Consider the following 19,033-nt stretch of genomic DNA (forward strand, 5'->3'; position numbering starts at 1 on the left):
TTTGGGCAAAAAAATTACAAAGGATCAGTGAAATAAAAAGTTGTAATTTGAAAATATAAGTAAGATAGATAGCTTACTAGTAGCTTAACCAAAAAGAAAGAAGATTCAAATAAGGACAATCAGAAATATTACTGGTGTCATTAAAACCATTACCACAGAAATATAAAAGAGCATCAGAGACTACTATGACCATCTCTACATACACAAACTGGAAAACCTAGAGGAAATGGATAAATTCCTGGAAACGTACAACCTCACACGTTTGAACCAGGAAGAAACAGAAATCCTTAACAGACCAATAATGAGTAATTAAATTGAATTAGTAATAATAATTTAAAAATCTCCTGATAACAACAACAAAAAGATGAACTTACAGCCAGATTCTACCAAACCAAAAAGGAAGAAATGATACCAATTCTACTAAAACTATTCCAAAAAATCAAGTGGGAAGGAATCCTCTTCAACTAATTCTATGAAGTCAGCATCATGCTGATACCAAAGCCAGGCAAGTAAATAACAAATAAAAGAGAAAACTACACATTAATATCCCTGATGAACATAGATCCAAATATCCTAAAAAAAAAAACAAACTCTAGAAAATAAAATTCAGCAGCACATAAAAAGGTTCATCACAATGAAAAGTGGACTTTTTCCTGAAATGCAAGGATGGTTCAACATATGCGAATCAAAAATGTGATTCACAAAATTAACAGAAATCTTTTTTCAAAAAGCATATGATAAAATAAATTGATGCAGAGAAAACATTTGATAAAATCCAGCATCCCTTTATGATAAAAACACTTACCAAACTAGGCATAGAAGAAACATACTTTAAAATAATAAAAACCATGTATATGACAAACCACAGTCAATAACATACTGAATGGGGGAAAATTGTAAGCATTACTTCTAAGAATGGACCCAAGATGAGGATGCCCACTTTCACTACTCCTATTCAACACAGTATTGGAAGTCCTATCAGGAACAATCAGGTAAGATAAAGGAATAAAAGGTCTCCAAATGGGAAAAGAAGAATTTGAATTATTCCTCTTCACTTATGATATAATCTTACACCTAGAAAACCCTAAAAACTCCTCTGAAAGCCTCTTAGACTTGATAAACTACTTCAGTAAAGTTTCAGGATACAAAACCAATGTACAAAAATTAGTACCATTTCCATACAACAATAATGATCAAGCTCAAAATCAAATCAACAACTTAATCCCATTCACAATGGATATAAAAAAATAGTAATACATTTAAACTAAGAGGTAAAAAAGTCTCTACGAGGAGAACTACAAAACACTGATAAAAAAGTCATATATGTCACACAAAAAAATAGAAAAACATCCTACGCTCATGAATTGGAATAATGAATATTGTGTAAAATGATCATCCTGCCCAAAACAATCTACAGATTCAACACAATTTTTATGAGATTACCAATGTAAATCCTAAAATTCATACGGAAACAAAAAAGTCTGACTAGCAAATCCATCCTAAGCAAAAAAATGAAGCTGAAGGTATCACATTACCTGACTTCAAATTATACTACACGGCTATAAGCCAAAATAAGAGGGTACTAGTATAAAAATAGACACATAGATCAATGGAACAGAATGGAGAAGCCAGAAATAAAGCCACATACCAACAACATACTGATTTTTGACAAAGTAACAAATATATATACAGTGAGGAAAGGACATCCTATTCAATAAATGGTGCTGGGAAAATTGGAGAGCCATATACACAGACATAAAATTGAACCCGTATCTCTCACCATATATAAAAATTAACTGAAAAAGGATGAAAGACGTAATTGTAAGGCCTGAAACTATAAAAGTCCTAGGGGAAAACCTTTTCTGGACAATAGTCTAGGCAAAGAAATTATGACTACACCCTCAAAAGGAAATGCAACAAAATAATACACCAATGGAACTTAATTAAACTACAAAACTTTTGTTCAGTAAAAAAAAAATAATAATAATCAACAGAGTATACAGACAAACCACAGAATGGGAGAAAATATTTGCAAACAATGCATCTGACAAAGGGCTAATATCCAGAATCTACAAGAACTCAAACAACTCAATAAAAAAAAGAAAAAAACCTCATTAAAAAGTGGGTAAAGGACATGAACAGACACTTTGCAAAAGAAGACATACAAATGGCCAATAAATATATAAAAATGCCCAACATCACTAATCATCAGAGAAATGAAAATTAAAACCGTAATGAGATATCATCTTATACTCATCAAGATAGCTATTATTACAAGGTCAAAAGTCAAAAGATGTTGGTGAAGATGAAAAGAAAAATGAATGCTTATACACTGTTGGTGGGAATGTAAATTAGTAAAACCTCTACGGAAAACAGTATAGAGATTTCCTGATGACCTAAAAATTGAACTACCATTTAATCCAGGAATCTCACCACAGGGTGTCTACCTAAAGGAAAAGAAATCATTTTATTAAAAAGACAACTGACTTGTATGCTTATCTACAGCACTAGTGACAAAAGCAAAGTCATGGAATCACTCTAAATTTCCATTCACTGATAATTAGATTAAAAATTTTGTATATATGTATACACTATGGAATACTAGTGAGCAATTAAAAAGTGAAATCATGGATAGAATGTGGATAGCAATGTGGATAGAAATGGAGGCCATTATCCTGAGTGAAATGATTCAGAAACAAAGTAAAAAATGCATGTACTTACTTTGATGTGGGAGCTAAACAATGGGCACACAAGGACTTACAGAGTGGAATAATTGACACTGGAGACCCTAAAGTGTGGGAGGGTGGAAGGGAGTGGGAGGGAAGAAATACTATCTATTGAATATAAAGTACACTATTCGGGTGATGGGAACATTAAACCCCAGACTTTACCACTGCACAATATAATCCATGTTTCACAACTACAATTTTATCTCTAAATCCATAAAAATGAAAAAATTTAAAACAACCAAAACAGCCTTTTTTTCACCTCCCATCTTCATTCACTAGTTTTGTTTAGGTTAATAGTGATGAGCATATAATGAAATCCAATGGTCACTTTCTAGTCCATAACTCCTGTGAACTCTCAGCAGGCCTTGACATAGTTTCTTTATTCACTGCTTCTTCATATATTCTTCACTGTGCTTCAAGGACATGATCCTTTCCCAGTTTTCCTCATAACTCATGGGACCTCCTCAGTTTCCTTTAGTGTCTTCTCTTTCTATTATTAATCGCTAAAGTTAGAGTGCCTGTTGTTCCTAGGATGTAGTTTCTATCTGTACCCAGTCCCTAGAAGATCTCAATGTGGCATTGGATTTAAATAGCATCTGTGTATTGCCAACTCTAGATTTGTGTCTATGGCTTTAATGATTTTCCTAAATGGTGGATTCTACATATGGCATTGTTGGTAGATACCTAACAGGCAGCTCAGTTTTACAGGGATATAAGAAATTTTGCTTTTCCACTTCCTCCAAACTACCCTTCCTTAGTATTTCCCCTTTTGTTCAATAGTATCACCATCTTTCCAGAGCTCAGGCCAGAACCTTGGGATCATCCTTAAATTATCTTTGTCACATGCCACATTCAATCAACCAGCAAATCATATTGGCTTTGCCTTAGAAAACAAAACAAAACAAAGAATGAAGCACAAATATCTTCCCACTTCCTTTATCATAACCATGCTCAATAATACCTCATTGTGAAGAATGATCATACCCTTTTGTTTTCCCTGATTTCATTCTTGTCTTCCAAAAACACAAGTCATGCACAGTTAGAGTGATCTTCTCATTAGGTAAGCCTTAAGCATTAGGTAATACTAATGCTTAAACCCTCTGGGGCTTCTGAACACACTTAGAATAAGCTCCAAAGCCTTTCCTGTGAACAATATAATCTGGATCACGCTAGCTCTGTCACTGTACTTCGTACCTCTTTTCCTCACACACTTTTTTCTAACCTTGTATGTATCAAGTATGCTCCACCCAAGGGCCTTTGTCTTTGCTCTACCTTGCCTAGCTTGTTCCTTTCCTGTCCTCATTTAGCATGGCTTGTAGCTTCTCTCTTCATCTTTTCATTTAGGTCTCTTGTCATATAACTTTCACAATATCTGAACTAGCATCTCTTACCTATCCCCACTTTTTCTATTTTCTGACTCTGATTTATTTTTCTTTCTAGTGCTTCACATTTACCCTGTTTTACATATTTACTTGCTTATTTGTTTATTAGTTCTTCTATATATATCCACTCCCTGTACCCAATCCCCACTGGATGCTAATGAAGTTTTATCATTTTCGTTCACATTTGCATCCTCAGTGCATGGATTTGTGGCTGACACACATAATGAATATGTACTGGATGAGTAAATGTCTACACTCCTGCTGAGTCTAGTTTTAGCAATAGCCTTATGATGCAAGCATTAGAAAATCATTAATAAAATGAAGTTTGTATTTTTATTCTCCAGTCAGCTTCAGAAAACTATTCTTCAAAGGAAATCAAAGGCAGGTGAGAAATTAATAAATGCTCTGATAAGTGGTAATGTTGATTTAATCACTTTTTATTCAGATAAAATATAACTATCATCAAGGATGGAATAATGTTTTTAAAACTCTCCTTTTCTCATGAAAAGGTTTCAATTAAGAAGCTAAAACATGTTGAGAGGCAAACTAGTATGAAATTATGAAGTGAATTTTTATAAGTTAATGAATCTGTAATTTGGAAATATAGAAGCCTTCTCCTTCTGAATTGACATTTTATATTAAGATGAAACTATACTTGTGGAATATTTATGGTATGAATTTAAGAAAATTTGCAGGCAGGGTGAAAATTTAACAACTGTAAACTGACTTAGTTTACAGGTTTATATTCATATTAACAAAAGTTAAAACACATTGTTGGTTGCTTTTTTTTTTTCTACCATGTCATGCTGTTGGCTGGCCATGTACTTACGATCAACTAGTAGGTTTTAAAAGTACAATTAGGTGTTACCCCAGGTCACTCTACTTATCATGTATATTTTTAAGATCTACACGCATGTCTTTACATGTTTCCCGTTTTAGGTGATTGCGTGCTTATTTTGGCCAGTAGGGCACACATTATCTGCTTCCCCCCAACTCTCCAAACATCATCTGCCACACCCCTCTCACTCAGTGTGTTCCAATAAACTGGCTTCTTTTCATTCCTCAAAAATTCTAGCTCTTTCCTGTCTTAAGGAAACAGCACCTAGACCCTCTCCCTGAAAGCCCTTCATTTGGCTTTTTCTTTACATCTTTAGATATAATGTCACTTCTTTTGAGATGTACTCTGGGAGTCTTTCCCCTCACATCCCCTTACTTTAATCCTAAATTTAGTTTCTCTTTTTATTCCTTTAATTGGCAGTCTTTTTCCTTATTAAGACAAACAGCAATTTGTAATTATGTGTTTATTTTTATACTTATTTGTCTCACATCAGTCTTGTCATTTTCTAAGCTGTGAGAAAACAAGTACCTTATTGGTTTTACTTACTAGGAAATATTCTTCATCGAACATCATATCCTGTCTAAATAACTGTCCAATAAGTGAAAAAAGGAATGAATTATTTACACATATTTTTCTTAGGCCCTACAAGGGTATCATGAAATACCAGGTCAAAAGCCATGCTGTGGGTGAATTGAAAGCATTAGAATTTCATTACAAACTGAAGTTTGTATTTATACCTGGTTGCTAAATGTTTTCTTTCAATGAAATCAACAGATGATTTACTCTTAACTGGCTCATTAGGATGCAATGCCACTCAAAATTAAAAGTTCTTTTACAATCACACAAAGATTCTCCTACAATCAAGGCAATTGTCAATCAGTGTGTGCCTTAAGATTTTTATTAAAGAGAAGAAAGTATAGAGCCTAGATTTGACAATGGAAGTATTAGAGACAAAAATTATTAATGATGTTACTGAAAGATCAAAATAATTCTAAGAAAATGCATTCTCAAAGAATTAAAAATTGACAAAATATGAATTTGAGCTCAAAATACAGAAAAATATGCCTATCATTAGGTGTGTTTTAGTCTAATATACATGACAATGTTTTACAGGATCATACTTACTTCACAGTCAACAAGATAAATGTGGTACCTCCTATTGCAGAGAACAAAGAGTTTATGATTTGAATTGCAACATAGATGAAAAATTTCCTTGTACAAGTATTATCTCTTGGGCATTCACCCAAGTGCGCTGAATAATTTCTGTTCTGGAGACCAGTTACTTCCACACAACTACAGTTATAAAACACCTAAAAACAGTTTTTGAAATATTAACAAATACATTTGCCAAATACAACAGGGCTATGAATACATTCCATTATATTTAAAGAAGTCTCAAACTAAAATATTTACAGTTTAAAAAATGTTATAAAAATATAGTTGCTTAATAGTGAAGGCAAAATAGCTCCCTGAATTTAGGAGTTTAAGAAATTAGTATATGAAATTCTGTATATAATTTTTTCATTAATATACATTATTTAAAATATTTCTCTTCCACCCACATTTTCTTTCCAAAATACACATTCTTACTCTCTTTGGCAGGTTCTAAGTATTAGGGACTTACTCTGGGAAAGAACTACCAAAAGAATCCAGAAAATATAGTTTGAAAAGGGACAAAATCTAGCCACTCATGAAAATGGGACAGAGTGCAGAGGAAATAGAGCCAGGCAGAGGTGCCAGAATTCTATTTAAGCAGGCAAAAGCACATTCAAGACCATAATGACAGGTGACAAGATATAGTATATTATTACCAGAAAGGTTTAACACAAAAGAATGTGCTGGCTAATGGTTAGAATATAGAAGAGGAATATTAGGAAAAAGTAATTTTAGAGATCAGGCAGGCAGTGTATGTGGTCAGGTGGCTTTAATAAATTCTGCTCTGATTCTAGGCTAAAGATTTAAGTTCATCTTGAACCTACTACTGCTAAAGACTATTTACTGAAGGAGAACTTGTAAAAGAATTGGCCAGGCGTGGTCACTCGCACCTGTAATCCCAGCACTTTGGGAGGATGAGGCAGGCGTATCATGAGGTCACGAGTTTGCGACCAGCCTGGTCAACATGGTGAAACCCCGTCTCTACTAAAGATTTAAGAAAAAATTAGCCGGGTGTGGTGGTGTGAACCTGTAATCCCAGCTACTTGAGAGGCTGAGGCAGGAGAATTGCTTGAACCCAGGAGGTGGAGGTTGCAGTGAGCCGAGACCATGCCATTGCACTCCAGCCTGGGTGACAGGGCGAGACTCCATCTCAAAACAAAAAAAAAAGAATTTAAATCCATACTCGTATGGTTCAAGAGAGATTCCTTTTTTCCTTTTATTTTTTTTAATAGGAATAATATGGAGGAATCTTTTATGGAGCAAGCACATTGGCCAATGAAACCCAACTTTGATACAGAGAGCATTATTTTAACAATTTTACTGAGGATTTAGTAAAGGAACTTTGCAGTAGCCCCCACATGGCATAGCCATTGCCAATATTAAGATGATGTCTCCGTGAAGACAGAGCTCTCTTTAGGATACTAATGTCACCTCTCTTTCAGGTCTTCACTACTGGACAACACGGGACCAGGGATTAAATGGGGTACTCTTACTGAAAGATACTATAGCCGATGAATATAAGATGTGGGCTTTTAAGTATAGTCTTTGGGCCACAAATGTGCAAGTTTACTAAAGTTGTAGCCTATCTTCAAGGAAACTAGGATGTTTTATTCTTCAAATTTCTCCATGCCATTTAATAATACATTGGTAGGATATTGGGCAAGGGAAAGATAGAAAATGTTTAGAATTGAAGCATGGAAGAGTGTGGTAGAGAGTCATAATCGCAGCTGACTATATTGCTAATGTTGGTAATAGGGAAAGGGCCTGAAAAATAGTTATGCAACTTGTGAGATGTTGAATTGATTGTAGGTATGGGGAACAGCATACCTAATTTCCAATCATTGGGAGTTACCCAGGATATTGGGAAAAACAGGATATGTGTCACACGGAAAAAAAAAGCCTTTGAGTTAAGAAAGAAATGGAATTTCCAATGGATATGTTGGCAATCATTGAGTAGGATACTAAATTATACTGAGTAAAAGAAGTGCCAGCTTTGGGAACATCAAAATAGGAAATCAAGAATAGGGAATTCAAGTGAACATGAAGACTTGACTCATTTCTTGGAAAGTCCAAGGCCACAGTGAGTCCCTAGCTAAACTTATCAGTATGTATATATTAAAATGCAAATAGATTATTGTTCTCGTAAAGCAGGTAGTGCTGACAACAGGCTAACTCTGAACTTTCCCCTAACTTCCAAAGGGTAAAGTAATTCCAAATAATAAAAATCATGTGCTTTAGTCAAATGAGATGCTTCTTAGAGACCCTAAATGCATTCAAATTCTAACAGGTCATATTCTTAAAATCTCAAGAAAAAAAGTGAGTAATCTCTAATTAGAATTCAAGTAACAGAGAAGTCTGATTGTGTCCTAAGCAGAGTTTTATATGAAGCTTTGTTTATACTTCACAGCTATCACGAGGACAGATAATACTGGAATCTTTTTGTTTTATCTTTTTATTGGAGACCTTAGTTATAGGAAGATTTGATAAGTAATTATTAAATCAAATCTGTGATTTTGATTAAGGAGAGGAGAAAAAGTGAAAACTAATACTCACTGTATGCTTTTTAATACCACTTGAGGATTTGCATCCTGCTAGACAAGGTGACAGGTAAGTTATTCCATTGTTCCCACAGACTGGTTCCCACTGACTTTCATCACAATTGCACTCTGAGTTGCAATAAGAAAGTGGTACATCTACATGAGATGCCACTGAATTATTTCTGAAAATATATGATAGAAATATATCAAAAAAAGAGAAAGAGGAAGTAGAGAAAGAGCAGAAGAGGGAGACAAGGGGATAAGGAGAGGGGAAATAGAGGAGGAGGAAGAGAAGAGGAAAAGAGAAGAGAAATAAGAGAAAGGGTTTTCCTTTAATTAGATAGAGAAATTTGATTTGCTGATGTCAAAATGGCAATTTTTGTAATGCTTATTGACTTTTAACTCTCCTTCTTTACCAAGACATGACTTATGACCTAGAAAAAGTAAAACTTAAAAAAGAAATAAAAGAGGTTAGATAAGACTTAGACAAGAGGTCTTTATCATTCTATCAATGAAACTTTACATTATATAAGTAACTTCATTTTTCTGAGATTCAGTTTCTCTTCAGGGAGGTAATGGCATTAGATTGAGGTTCCTCTAAGCTCACTTTAAAATCCTCTGAATCTATGCATGTTAGTTAACATTGTTGAATTTTACAATCTATATTTTAACTACATAAAAAAAAAGATTTCAAAGCAGTTAAAACCGAACCTCTGAGGAATAAAAAATCAAGAATAATAGAATTAGTTGAAAAAGGATAAAAAATCTCTGCATATTTTCTGAATAAAACTATAATATTGTTTATACTGATTTACTTTATAATATAATTATAAATCATAAGATATAATTTTATATTATGACTAAAATTATAAAATGTTATTTGTATAATGTTTAAGCTTAAAGATTTTGTTTTGTAAAGATATGATAATTATTAAGGATTTATAAAATATCTTCAAATTAGTATAGAATTTAAATTAAAAATAAGGAGATTGATAATTTAGAAAATACATTATGAATAATTTTATTTAATGACATCTGATACCTCTAATAGCTCAAATTTGTGTCTTAATCTTAACATTGCTAGCCATATAATGTGTGTGTTTCTCTAAATCTCACTTTCCCATCTATAAAATTGGGGTAAAAGCGTCTACCACTCATTTTAATTACCCAGAAATTATAGGTATTATTATTTCAACCGATGTTGCTTTTCCTTAAGGAAGGAATAAAACAAATTTTTATTGTCTTAGGAAATGGACATTTTAAGAATTTGAAAATTGAAATTTCTCTCAATTAAAATAAAGTTTAATTACAATTGTTTTCTACCTTATTTTACTTGCACATAATCTTTTAATTTGATGGTTAACATATTACACAATTTATATAGCAATATATACAAACCCATCATAGGTCAAGGTTAGGCCGGCAACTGATTTGCTTTCACAGATTAGAGGGAAATATAGAAGTTGAAACAAGAAGGATATCATCGAAGTAAGAAATGAAAATTTGGCAATTCCAACTAAAGGCAATTTGAATTTTTTAATGATAAATCCTCCTAAAAACATTCCAGTTGCAACCGTAGGAATGGTTATGATTCCTAGAAATAAAAGAAGAGAAAAAAGCTATAACTATACGAATATGGTTTTTCTGATATGTCTTTATATATAAAACACAGTGTATATCAACCAAATTCACCCATTCTTATTTCTTTTAAGAGAAGGGTGGTGAACCTGGGAGGCGGAGCTTGCAGTGAGCCGAGATCGCGCCACTGCACTCCAGCCTGGGCAACAGAGCGAGACTCCATCTCAAAAAAAAAAAAAAAAAAAAAAAAAGAGAGAGAAGGGTGGCACACTAGGGTGGAGGTAAGGGACAAGTATACACACATGAGAGACAAAAATAATTTATTTTGGCCAATTATGAGGGCTTGGCTTCCTCACAAGGAAAAGGCAGTGGCTAAGAATGTTTATGTGTCTAAAAAGGTTATTTCTATGAGGAGCTTTCTTTTTTTCTGGCAATCAACAACAAAAACAAAATCTTTCTTTCTCTGAGATTTCTATCCTATCATCTAAAAAATCCTTTATACATTTCTCAAAACAGAGTTTCAGTCCTCAATAACTCACTCCAATTTTGCCCAAAGCTTTAGAATTAAATTCTTGAATTAATATCTCTTTATTATTCATAAAAGACATATCTACCATGATATGATAAAAATGTCTACATACAGGATTAAAAATGACTGATCCCTGTTACATTTTTTCCATTTCACAGTCCCGTAAGTGTTATTAAAGGTGAAGATTCCTCTAACAAAAAATTCAAGCCAGGTTATTGGGAGTCAAAACTGAATCTTTTAAGTTTAAATCTGTCAGTTCAACAGGGAGATCATCCAGAAGCCTGTTCCAATGCTTCAGTACATTCATTTTCTAATTATTACTTTCCTATGTACATATGACCTAGATACATACCATTTGATACACTGTTTAACTCATCAAATACTTATCAAATTTCTACAAGTTTTCTACAATACTGGAGTTGTGGGAAAAGGGATATAAGATAACCTTTCCTTAATGAGAAGGTCTCAATATGACTTTGAAAATAGGTATTGTAGCAAAATAAACCTCTCTAAAATATGACATTTGTTTTGAATCATGCATATTTTGTAATGTATTTAAATTGATTCTCCTTCTGAAAATATTAATATTATGTCTTTTGTAAGTAGCTGAGGCCTTATTTCAGTCCATGAATTATAGGATTATAATGGTTATATTATAAAAGGGTTTGTCTCAGGATCTCAGTACTATACTATAAGATCCAATTATGCAGATACCACGTCTAAATGTTTTATTCACAAGCAATTTTTTTTCTTTAGAATTTCACCTATAGAATTAGGTGAATTTCACCTATAGAATTAAATTCACCTAACATGAGATGCAACTTCAAATGCAGAACAACGATGATATCACAAGATGGAGAAATTTTGTAAAGTTTGAGACATAATAAGATTACATTTAGTAAAATATAAAATCACCTTCATAATAAAATGTGACTTGGAACACAAGTACTCAGCAGTGTTTCATTTATCAAGCAAACAGGTAAAAAATATGTCTTACCCAACAAAAAGTTAGCATGAGATGCAGACTGACCATACTGTTGCTCCATATATTTAAAGACGTAAGTAAAAGAACCAATAAAGCTGCTTACTTGTAACAATGTCAAAAGCAGAAATATAACATACAGGGGATTGGTAAGGATGCTTTTCAAAGACTGGAAAAAACCTATAGAGTTATAAAAATAACATATTTCAATAATAAAATATATATTAATATCTGAATTTTGTAAATATAAGTTATATAAGACAAATGATTTGTGAGGCTTTCTAAGAGAGTCGCGACCTTTGCTCAAAATAAATGGAACATGTGAATTAACCAAATTGTTAAATTTTTGAGGTAAATAGGAACTCAGATGTCATCTAAACTGAACTTCTATACAATCATAACTCACTACAATGTTGATCCATTAAAAAATGGATCAATAAACAATTCAAGTGACATTACGCTACTTGAGAGCAATTTGCTCAACTTTTGAACAGTTCTCATTGTTTACATGTTGTCTTTGTAATGAACTGGAATTTTCTTCGCTTTCTAATCAATTAGTCTTAGTTCTACTCAAGAATATATGGGATAAATCTAATTTTTTTTCTGACTATAGGTACTTAGTATTTTAACCATTCCTAATGAGCACCTAATTAAAATTCGCTTTACTATTCACGTCACTACCCTTAAAAAAACAGTTCATAATATAGAAAATGTTTACAGTTGCCCCTTTTTTTGCACCTTATTATCTTCTTTATTCTTTTTGGGCTCACAGTCAACCCTGGTCCTTATAGGTTTAGAAAATCCATTAATTGGCTGGGCATGGTGGCTCACGCCTGTAATCCCAGCACTTTGGGAGGCCAAGGCAGGTGGATTGTCTCAGCTCAGGAGTTCCAGACCAGCCTGGCCAACACGGTGAAACCCCGTCTCTACAAAAATACAAAAAATTAGCCGGGCATGGCAGTGTGTGCCTGTAGTCCCAGCTACTCGGGAGGGTGAGGCAGGAGAATTGCTTGAACCTGGGAGGTGGAGGTTGCAGTGAGTCAAGATTGCACCACTGCACTCCAGCCTGGGTGACAGAGCGAGACTGTCTCAAAAAAAAAAAATTCATCAATTGTTATGGATTTGATTAAAGTAGAAACATAGCATAGACAAAATAAAAAATCCTTGATACGCTGTTTTTAGTATGCATGTTAAACTACAAAAACTTATCAATGATGTGCTGGTAAATGTTTAATAACAGATTCACTGGGAAACAAACTTGATTTGTGATATTTTTCAATTTCCATGGTAATACATGATGGTAAATTCTCCTACCATGGACAATTTCAAGCTACCAATGCAGCTGAAATTGAGCAATCCACTCTCACGAGTGAATATACAAGTCTCCAGCATCCATCCCATTGCTCTTGGGTTAGTGTGGTGGAGAGGAGAAAATAACAACAACAACAAAAAAGGTAAGTGAAGGAACTGATGAGAGAAAGAACATGGGTTACTTTGGAAAGTTTTTAAGTTTACTTCAATGAAAACTTTAAAAAGTGCCAAGGGTTTAAGTGTTGGTTGCACTGCTTCAGGTTTTACTACTTCACCATTTCTCCCTAATCTGAAAACTGCTGTCAATACCTTACCATTTGATATATCTTGCTCTGACAGCTGCCAGATCATTCTCTTGATTACTGCTTCTCAATGGTACTCCATTAGCCCATATGGCTTATATTCGAAAGAGGCACCACTATCAAGTGGTAAAGAATCCTAATTCACATTATTGACTCCAAATATCTTAATTACTGATGTTGCTTTTCACTTCATTTTTGAATGCTTAGGTAAGATTATATATGTATATATATATAATTTTAATTCATATATAAAAATTAATTTAATAAGATGTAATTTTAATTACCAAGAAAAATAATCTTACTCTAATTACCTAGACAGACTCCTCTCCTGACTTCCTTCCCCTTATTTCATCTCTACACCTGAGAATAGTTAAATATAACCTACCATAGTACTTAAGATACTTTATTACAGTGATCTATATACTTAATATAATCCACTAGGTTCTCAAAAAATAAAGGCAATGTTCTATTGCCAGGGAATAGTATGATGGCTGGTATCATTTGTTAAATAAATAAATGAATGAAAAATTATAATCCTTTAAACCCTCACAGTTTATACTATATTATATTAAAATGAATATATACTCTTTGGCTTATAAGCAACAGATGTTTGTAGCCTTTGATTGGTTTCTCTCTTCTAAAGAGCAGAAACCTAATCCTCTTCCCCTTTTTATGTACTCAAGATATATTTGTTAATTTTAACAGGAGTTTTAGAAAAAATAATTCAGCTAAATTTAGCAGAGAAGAAAGCTAACTCTAGATGATTTGAGTATGCTTTATTTTTTTTTACTCACTTCTCCGTTTCATTGAGATTAACAATTCCAAGTTGACAATGAATGTTAAATACTTACCAGTCACATTTTTTGTAACATTTTTTCCTTCATTGGTCAAATTAGCTGTTTGATTTCTATCATCATTTGTTTTCAGCACATGCAATGATAGTGAATTTTTTCTTTCTTTTTGTGGTTTATTTGGATTTTGCGGCAAGAAAAAAAATGGTATGGAAGAAATAATGGAAAATAGTCCAGACACAAGGAAACCAAGCCACCAAGCTCCAACCCAACGAGAGTCCTTAGGAGTTATTCTGATAGTGCCTAGGAGAAACAGTTAAAAGAAGCCAGTCAAAAATCGTTTTGAAATACAGTAGGTTCTGGGAAATAATGATAATGATTGCAGTCCTCCATAGACGAAGAAAGTAAACCAAATGTTTACTTTCAATTCTAAAACACTATTTTCTTCTTTTCATATTTTGTTATCTCTGAAACTAGGTTGATGACATCTTGCAATTGCTATTGTCCAGGAGTCAGTCATGACACTGTTCGCATTGCCTGATCTTGTGTGCACTTGGTGGCTTTTCAGATTTCATGACTGGACAGCTGTCATCATTGGACATTTAACTCCTCAGACCATTTAATAACTATTCATGGAAGAAATATGAATCCTCACTGTTGTCTGAAAATGTTGGAATCATCTAATGAGGTCAAGAAAGCATCAGAAATAAAATTTAAGCAGCTGGCAAAAAATACTTAGAGACAATAAAGGAGCTTCCATCCACAGCACCCTAACTACCCAGGAACCTGCATTTGCAACTCTCCAGACAGCACAGAGGATGAAAAACTATGCAAAATGAAAATCTGAGTTTAAGAGTAACCCAGAAATATTGGACTCTAAATGTGAGAAATCATGTAACCATTTTATTTCAACTATATTTCCCTTAAAGTATGTATAAGAGTAATGTGTAAATGCTATATCTCAAATGTCAATGAGTTATTTTAGTAGGTAGAAAATATACAGTTTAAGTAATAGGAATGCATCCATGAGATATCAGCAAGATACCAGAATAGGAAGCACAGATACCTTTTTCTCCATGAACATACTGATTCAACAGTAATATTCAGAACAATTTCATTTGTGAGAAATACAGAAGCTAACTGAGAGATTGCTATACATCAGGAAAGTACAAAACCAGATATATAAAAACCAGTAAGATAATTGGAGACATCCTCTTGCCATTCTCCTCCTCAGTATTATACCATACAATTGGGAAAAACTAGCAGTTTAAACTGGCATGTGAACACTTGACACAGCTCTTCCCTCTGGCTTAACACAGAGCGAATGTGTGAGAGAAAAAGAAAAAAACAAAAAATGTGGCAATTCCTCAAGGATCTAGAACGAGAAATGCCATTTGATCCAGCAATCCCTTTACTGGGTATATACCCAAAGGAATATAAATCATTCTATTATAAAGATACATGCACATGTATGTTTATTGCAGCATTATTCACAATAGCAAAATCATGGAACCAACCCAAATACCCATCAATGATAGACTGTATAAAGAAAATGTGGTACATATACACCATGAAATACTATGCAGCCATAAAAAGGAAGGAGATAATGTCCTTTGCAGGGACATGTATGAAGCTGAAAGCCATTATCCTCAGCAAACTAACACAGGAACAGAAAATCAAACACTGCATGTTCTCACAAGTAGGAGCCGAACACTGAGAAGACTTAAACACAAAGCGGGGAACAATACACACTGGGGCCTGTCATGGGGGCAGAAGGAGGGAGAGCATCAGGACAAATAGCTAATGCATGTGGGACTTAATACCTAGGTGATGGGTTGATAGGTGCAGCAAACCACCATTGCACATGTTTACCTATGTAACAAATCTGTACATTCTGCACATGTATCCTGGAACTTAAGTAAAATAAAATTTTTTAAAAATGCTCCCAGTTATCCTTGGGGAGAGAAAGGGCTGGACTGCACATTCAACATTTCAACCTTTCCAAGTGCTACCCAATAGATTAGCTTCTATCTCATCTGTCTCGAAGTACTGACAGGACCCAGCATATGCCAGACACGTGGGAACTATAGAGAATAAAGATGAGCCAGTATGTGGACATTTATCACAGATCCTGCCCCCTAGGTTAGTGCAGAGTGAGCAGGCAAAAACAAACAAAAACAAAAACAACAACAACATCTCAGCTCTTAGCTCCTCCATGGGGAAACAAAGATTTGGACCACATATATAACATTTCATCTTTTCTGAGTTCTATCAAGGAAAGGTATTTTGTCTTCCTTGTCTTTAGGTTAGGCATACACTTGGCCCCTGGGTGCTATAAAGAACACAAAAATGATGATTTAAACTAGCACATGGGCACTTGCCAAGTTCTTCCTGCCCCTAGATTTAAGCAGAGTGATGAGGTAAGAAATCTCAGCTTCCAAATTCTCCATGGGAAGGGAAAGAGTTGGACAGCATGCCAAATATTCAAACTTTCCTAAGAGTTGACTAAGGACTGTCTTCTGTCTCAAATGTGTAAAGGTGCTGATAAGACCCTGCATACTCTAGATGCCTGGGGGATCCTAAGACAAAGATGTTTGGACGACCATGAAAATTTGAGAGGCCCAAGAAGATATGGCTGGGCTGATTGATGAAGGTTTTTTCCTACAATAAGGCCAGTCCATGAAGAGTTGGAGAGGTGATTCTTTTTTTTCTAAGGCATAGATTGCAAAATATTTTTTCTAATACCAGCTCAGCCACAGTAAAATAGGGCACCAGGCAGAGTTTTGAGGCCCTAACTCATGGACAACATTTCTAGGCACAACCTGGGCCAGAAAGGAATCCACTGCCTTGAAGGGAAGGACCCACTCCTGGCAGCATTTATCATCAGTTGACTAAAGAGCCCTCAGGCCCTAAATAACCAGCAGTGGTACCAAAGTAATGCACTGCGGGCCTTGGGCTCTGAGATTTGCTGACTTCAGGTGTGACCAAGCACAATCCCAGCCGTGGTGGTTACGGTGAAAGACTCCTTCTGTTTAAGAGAAGTGGTGAAAGAATAAAGGCGACTTTGTCTTGCACCTTAGGTAGCAGCTCAGCTACAGTAGAACAGAGCAACAAGAAGGCTTTTGGGGTCCCTGAGTCCAGGACTAAGCTCTTAGAAAGCATTTCTAGACCTGCCCTGGGCCAGAGGCAAGTCTAGAAATGCTGTCCAATAGCCTAGTCCTGGACTAAGAGACCCACTGCCCTGAAGGATGAGTCTCTGAGACCTGGCGGCATTCATAATAAACTTACTGAAGAGCCCTAGAGCTTTAATTGAACATGGGTGGTGGCCTGGCAGAATCTTCCTTGGGCCTGTGGTGGTGGTGGACACAGGGAGAGGCTCCTCTGCCTGTGGCAAGGGGAGAGAAGAGCAAGAAGAACTTTGTGCTGTGGTTTGGGTGCCAGCATAGCCACAGTAAAATAGAGTATCTATTACATGTAAATTGCTAAGGTTTTTTGCTCCAATCCTTGGCTCTCAGACAGCATCTGTAGGCCAGCCTGAGGCCTAGAGGAACTCACTGCATTGAAGGGAAGGATACAAACCTGGCTGGCTTGGCCAACTACTGATTGTAGAGCCCTTGAACTTGAGTTAACATAGATGGTAGCCCGACAGTAGTTAAAGAGGGCCTTGGGCAAGACCCAGTGTTGTGCTGGCTTCAGGTCTTACCCAGGACAGTCTCAGTGGTTGGGGGGCCACAAGGATGCTTGCTTGCATCAGTGAACCCCCAGTTCCTGGCAGCTCAGCACAGAAAGAGCAAGACTACATTTGCTTTGGAGAAAGCAGGGGAAGAGAACAAGAGTCTCTGCCTAATAATCCAGAGAATTCTTCCATATACTTTCCAAGGCCACCAAGGCAGTACCTCTCTAAGACTGTAAAAACCACAGTATTATTGAGGTTGTGGCCAAAGTCCCTTCATATACCTAAAAAGCCTAGTAAAGAAGGATGGGCAAAAACAAACCCAGACAACAAAGACTACAATAAATACCTAAGTCATCAATGCCCAGACACTGATGAATAACATAAGCACTAAGATGAGACAGGAAAACATGACCTCACCAAACAAATTAAATAAGGCACCAGGGAACAATCCTGGTGAAACAGACATATGTAATCTTTCAAACAGAGAATTCAACATAGCTATTCTGAAGAAACTCAGAGAAATTCAAGATAACACAGAGAAGGAATTCAGAAACTATCAGATAATTTAACAAAGAGACTGAAATAATTAATGCCAATACTATTCAAACCATTCCAAAAAATGGAGGAGCAGGGAATATTTCCAAACTCATTCTGTGAGGCCAATATTACCCTGATACCAAAATCAAAGAAACACACATCAAAAAAACTACAGGCCAATTTCTCTGATGAATATTGATGCAAATATCCTCAACAAAATAGTGACAAACCAAATTCAACAATACATTAGAATGATCCTTCATCATGACCAAGTGGGATTTATCCTGGGATCCAAAGTTAGTTCAACACATGCAAATCAATAAATCTGATACATTATATAAACAGAATGAAAGGTAAAAATCATATGATCATTTCAAATGATGCTAAAAAAGCGCTTGATAAAATTCAACATCCCTTCATAATAAAAGCCCTCAAAAACCTGGGAATAGAAGGAACATACCTACCCAAATATATCCACAGATTCAAATGCATATGAAACCCATAAATGACCTCAAATAGCCAAAGCAACCTTGAGAAAGAACAAAAGTGATGGTTCACACTTCCTGATTACAAATATATGTCAAAGCTAAAGTAATTAATACATTACAGTACTGGCATAAAGATAAATATGTAGACCAATAGAATGGAATACAGAGCCCAGAGAAATCTGTGTGTATACAGTCATC

General features: G+C 34.9%; 1 protein-coding gene across 2 annotated transcripts in view; it reads right to left on the reverse strand.

The window, feature by feature from the left end:
- The window catches only part of LOC100976982 (solute carrier organic anion transporter family member 1B3), a 100,227-nt gene that overhangs the window by 26,789 nt on the left and 54,405 nt on the right, over positions 1-19,033 (reverse strand). For both annotated transcript variants that reach the window (XM_034936197.3, XM_057299489.1), the window contains exons 7-11: positions 14,195-14,437; positions 11,746-11,910; positions 10,040-10,235; positions 8,658-8,823; positions 6,075-6,259 (exon numbers count right to left, since the gene is read on the reverse strand). In XM_034936197.3, the coding sequence (XP_034792088.2) occupies positions 6,075-6,259; positions 8,658-8,823; positions 10,040-10,235; positions 11,746-11,910; positions 14,195-14,437 (955 nt within the window). The remainder of the gene's footprint in view (positions 1-6,074; positions 6,260-8,657; positions 8,824-10,039; positions 10,236-11,745; positions 11,911-14,194; positions 14,438-19,033) is intronic.

The sequence above is a fragment of the Pan paniscus genome, chromosome 10, assembly GCF_029289425.2.
Source record: "Pan paniscus chromosome 10, NHGRI_mPanPan1-v2.0_pri, whole genome shotgun sequence".
NCBI classification, from domain to species: domain Eukaryota; kingdom Metazoa; phylum Chordata; class Mammalia; order Primates; family Hominidae; genus Pan; species Pan paniscus.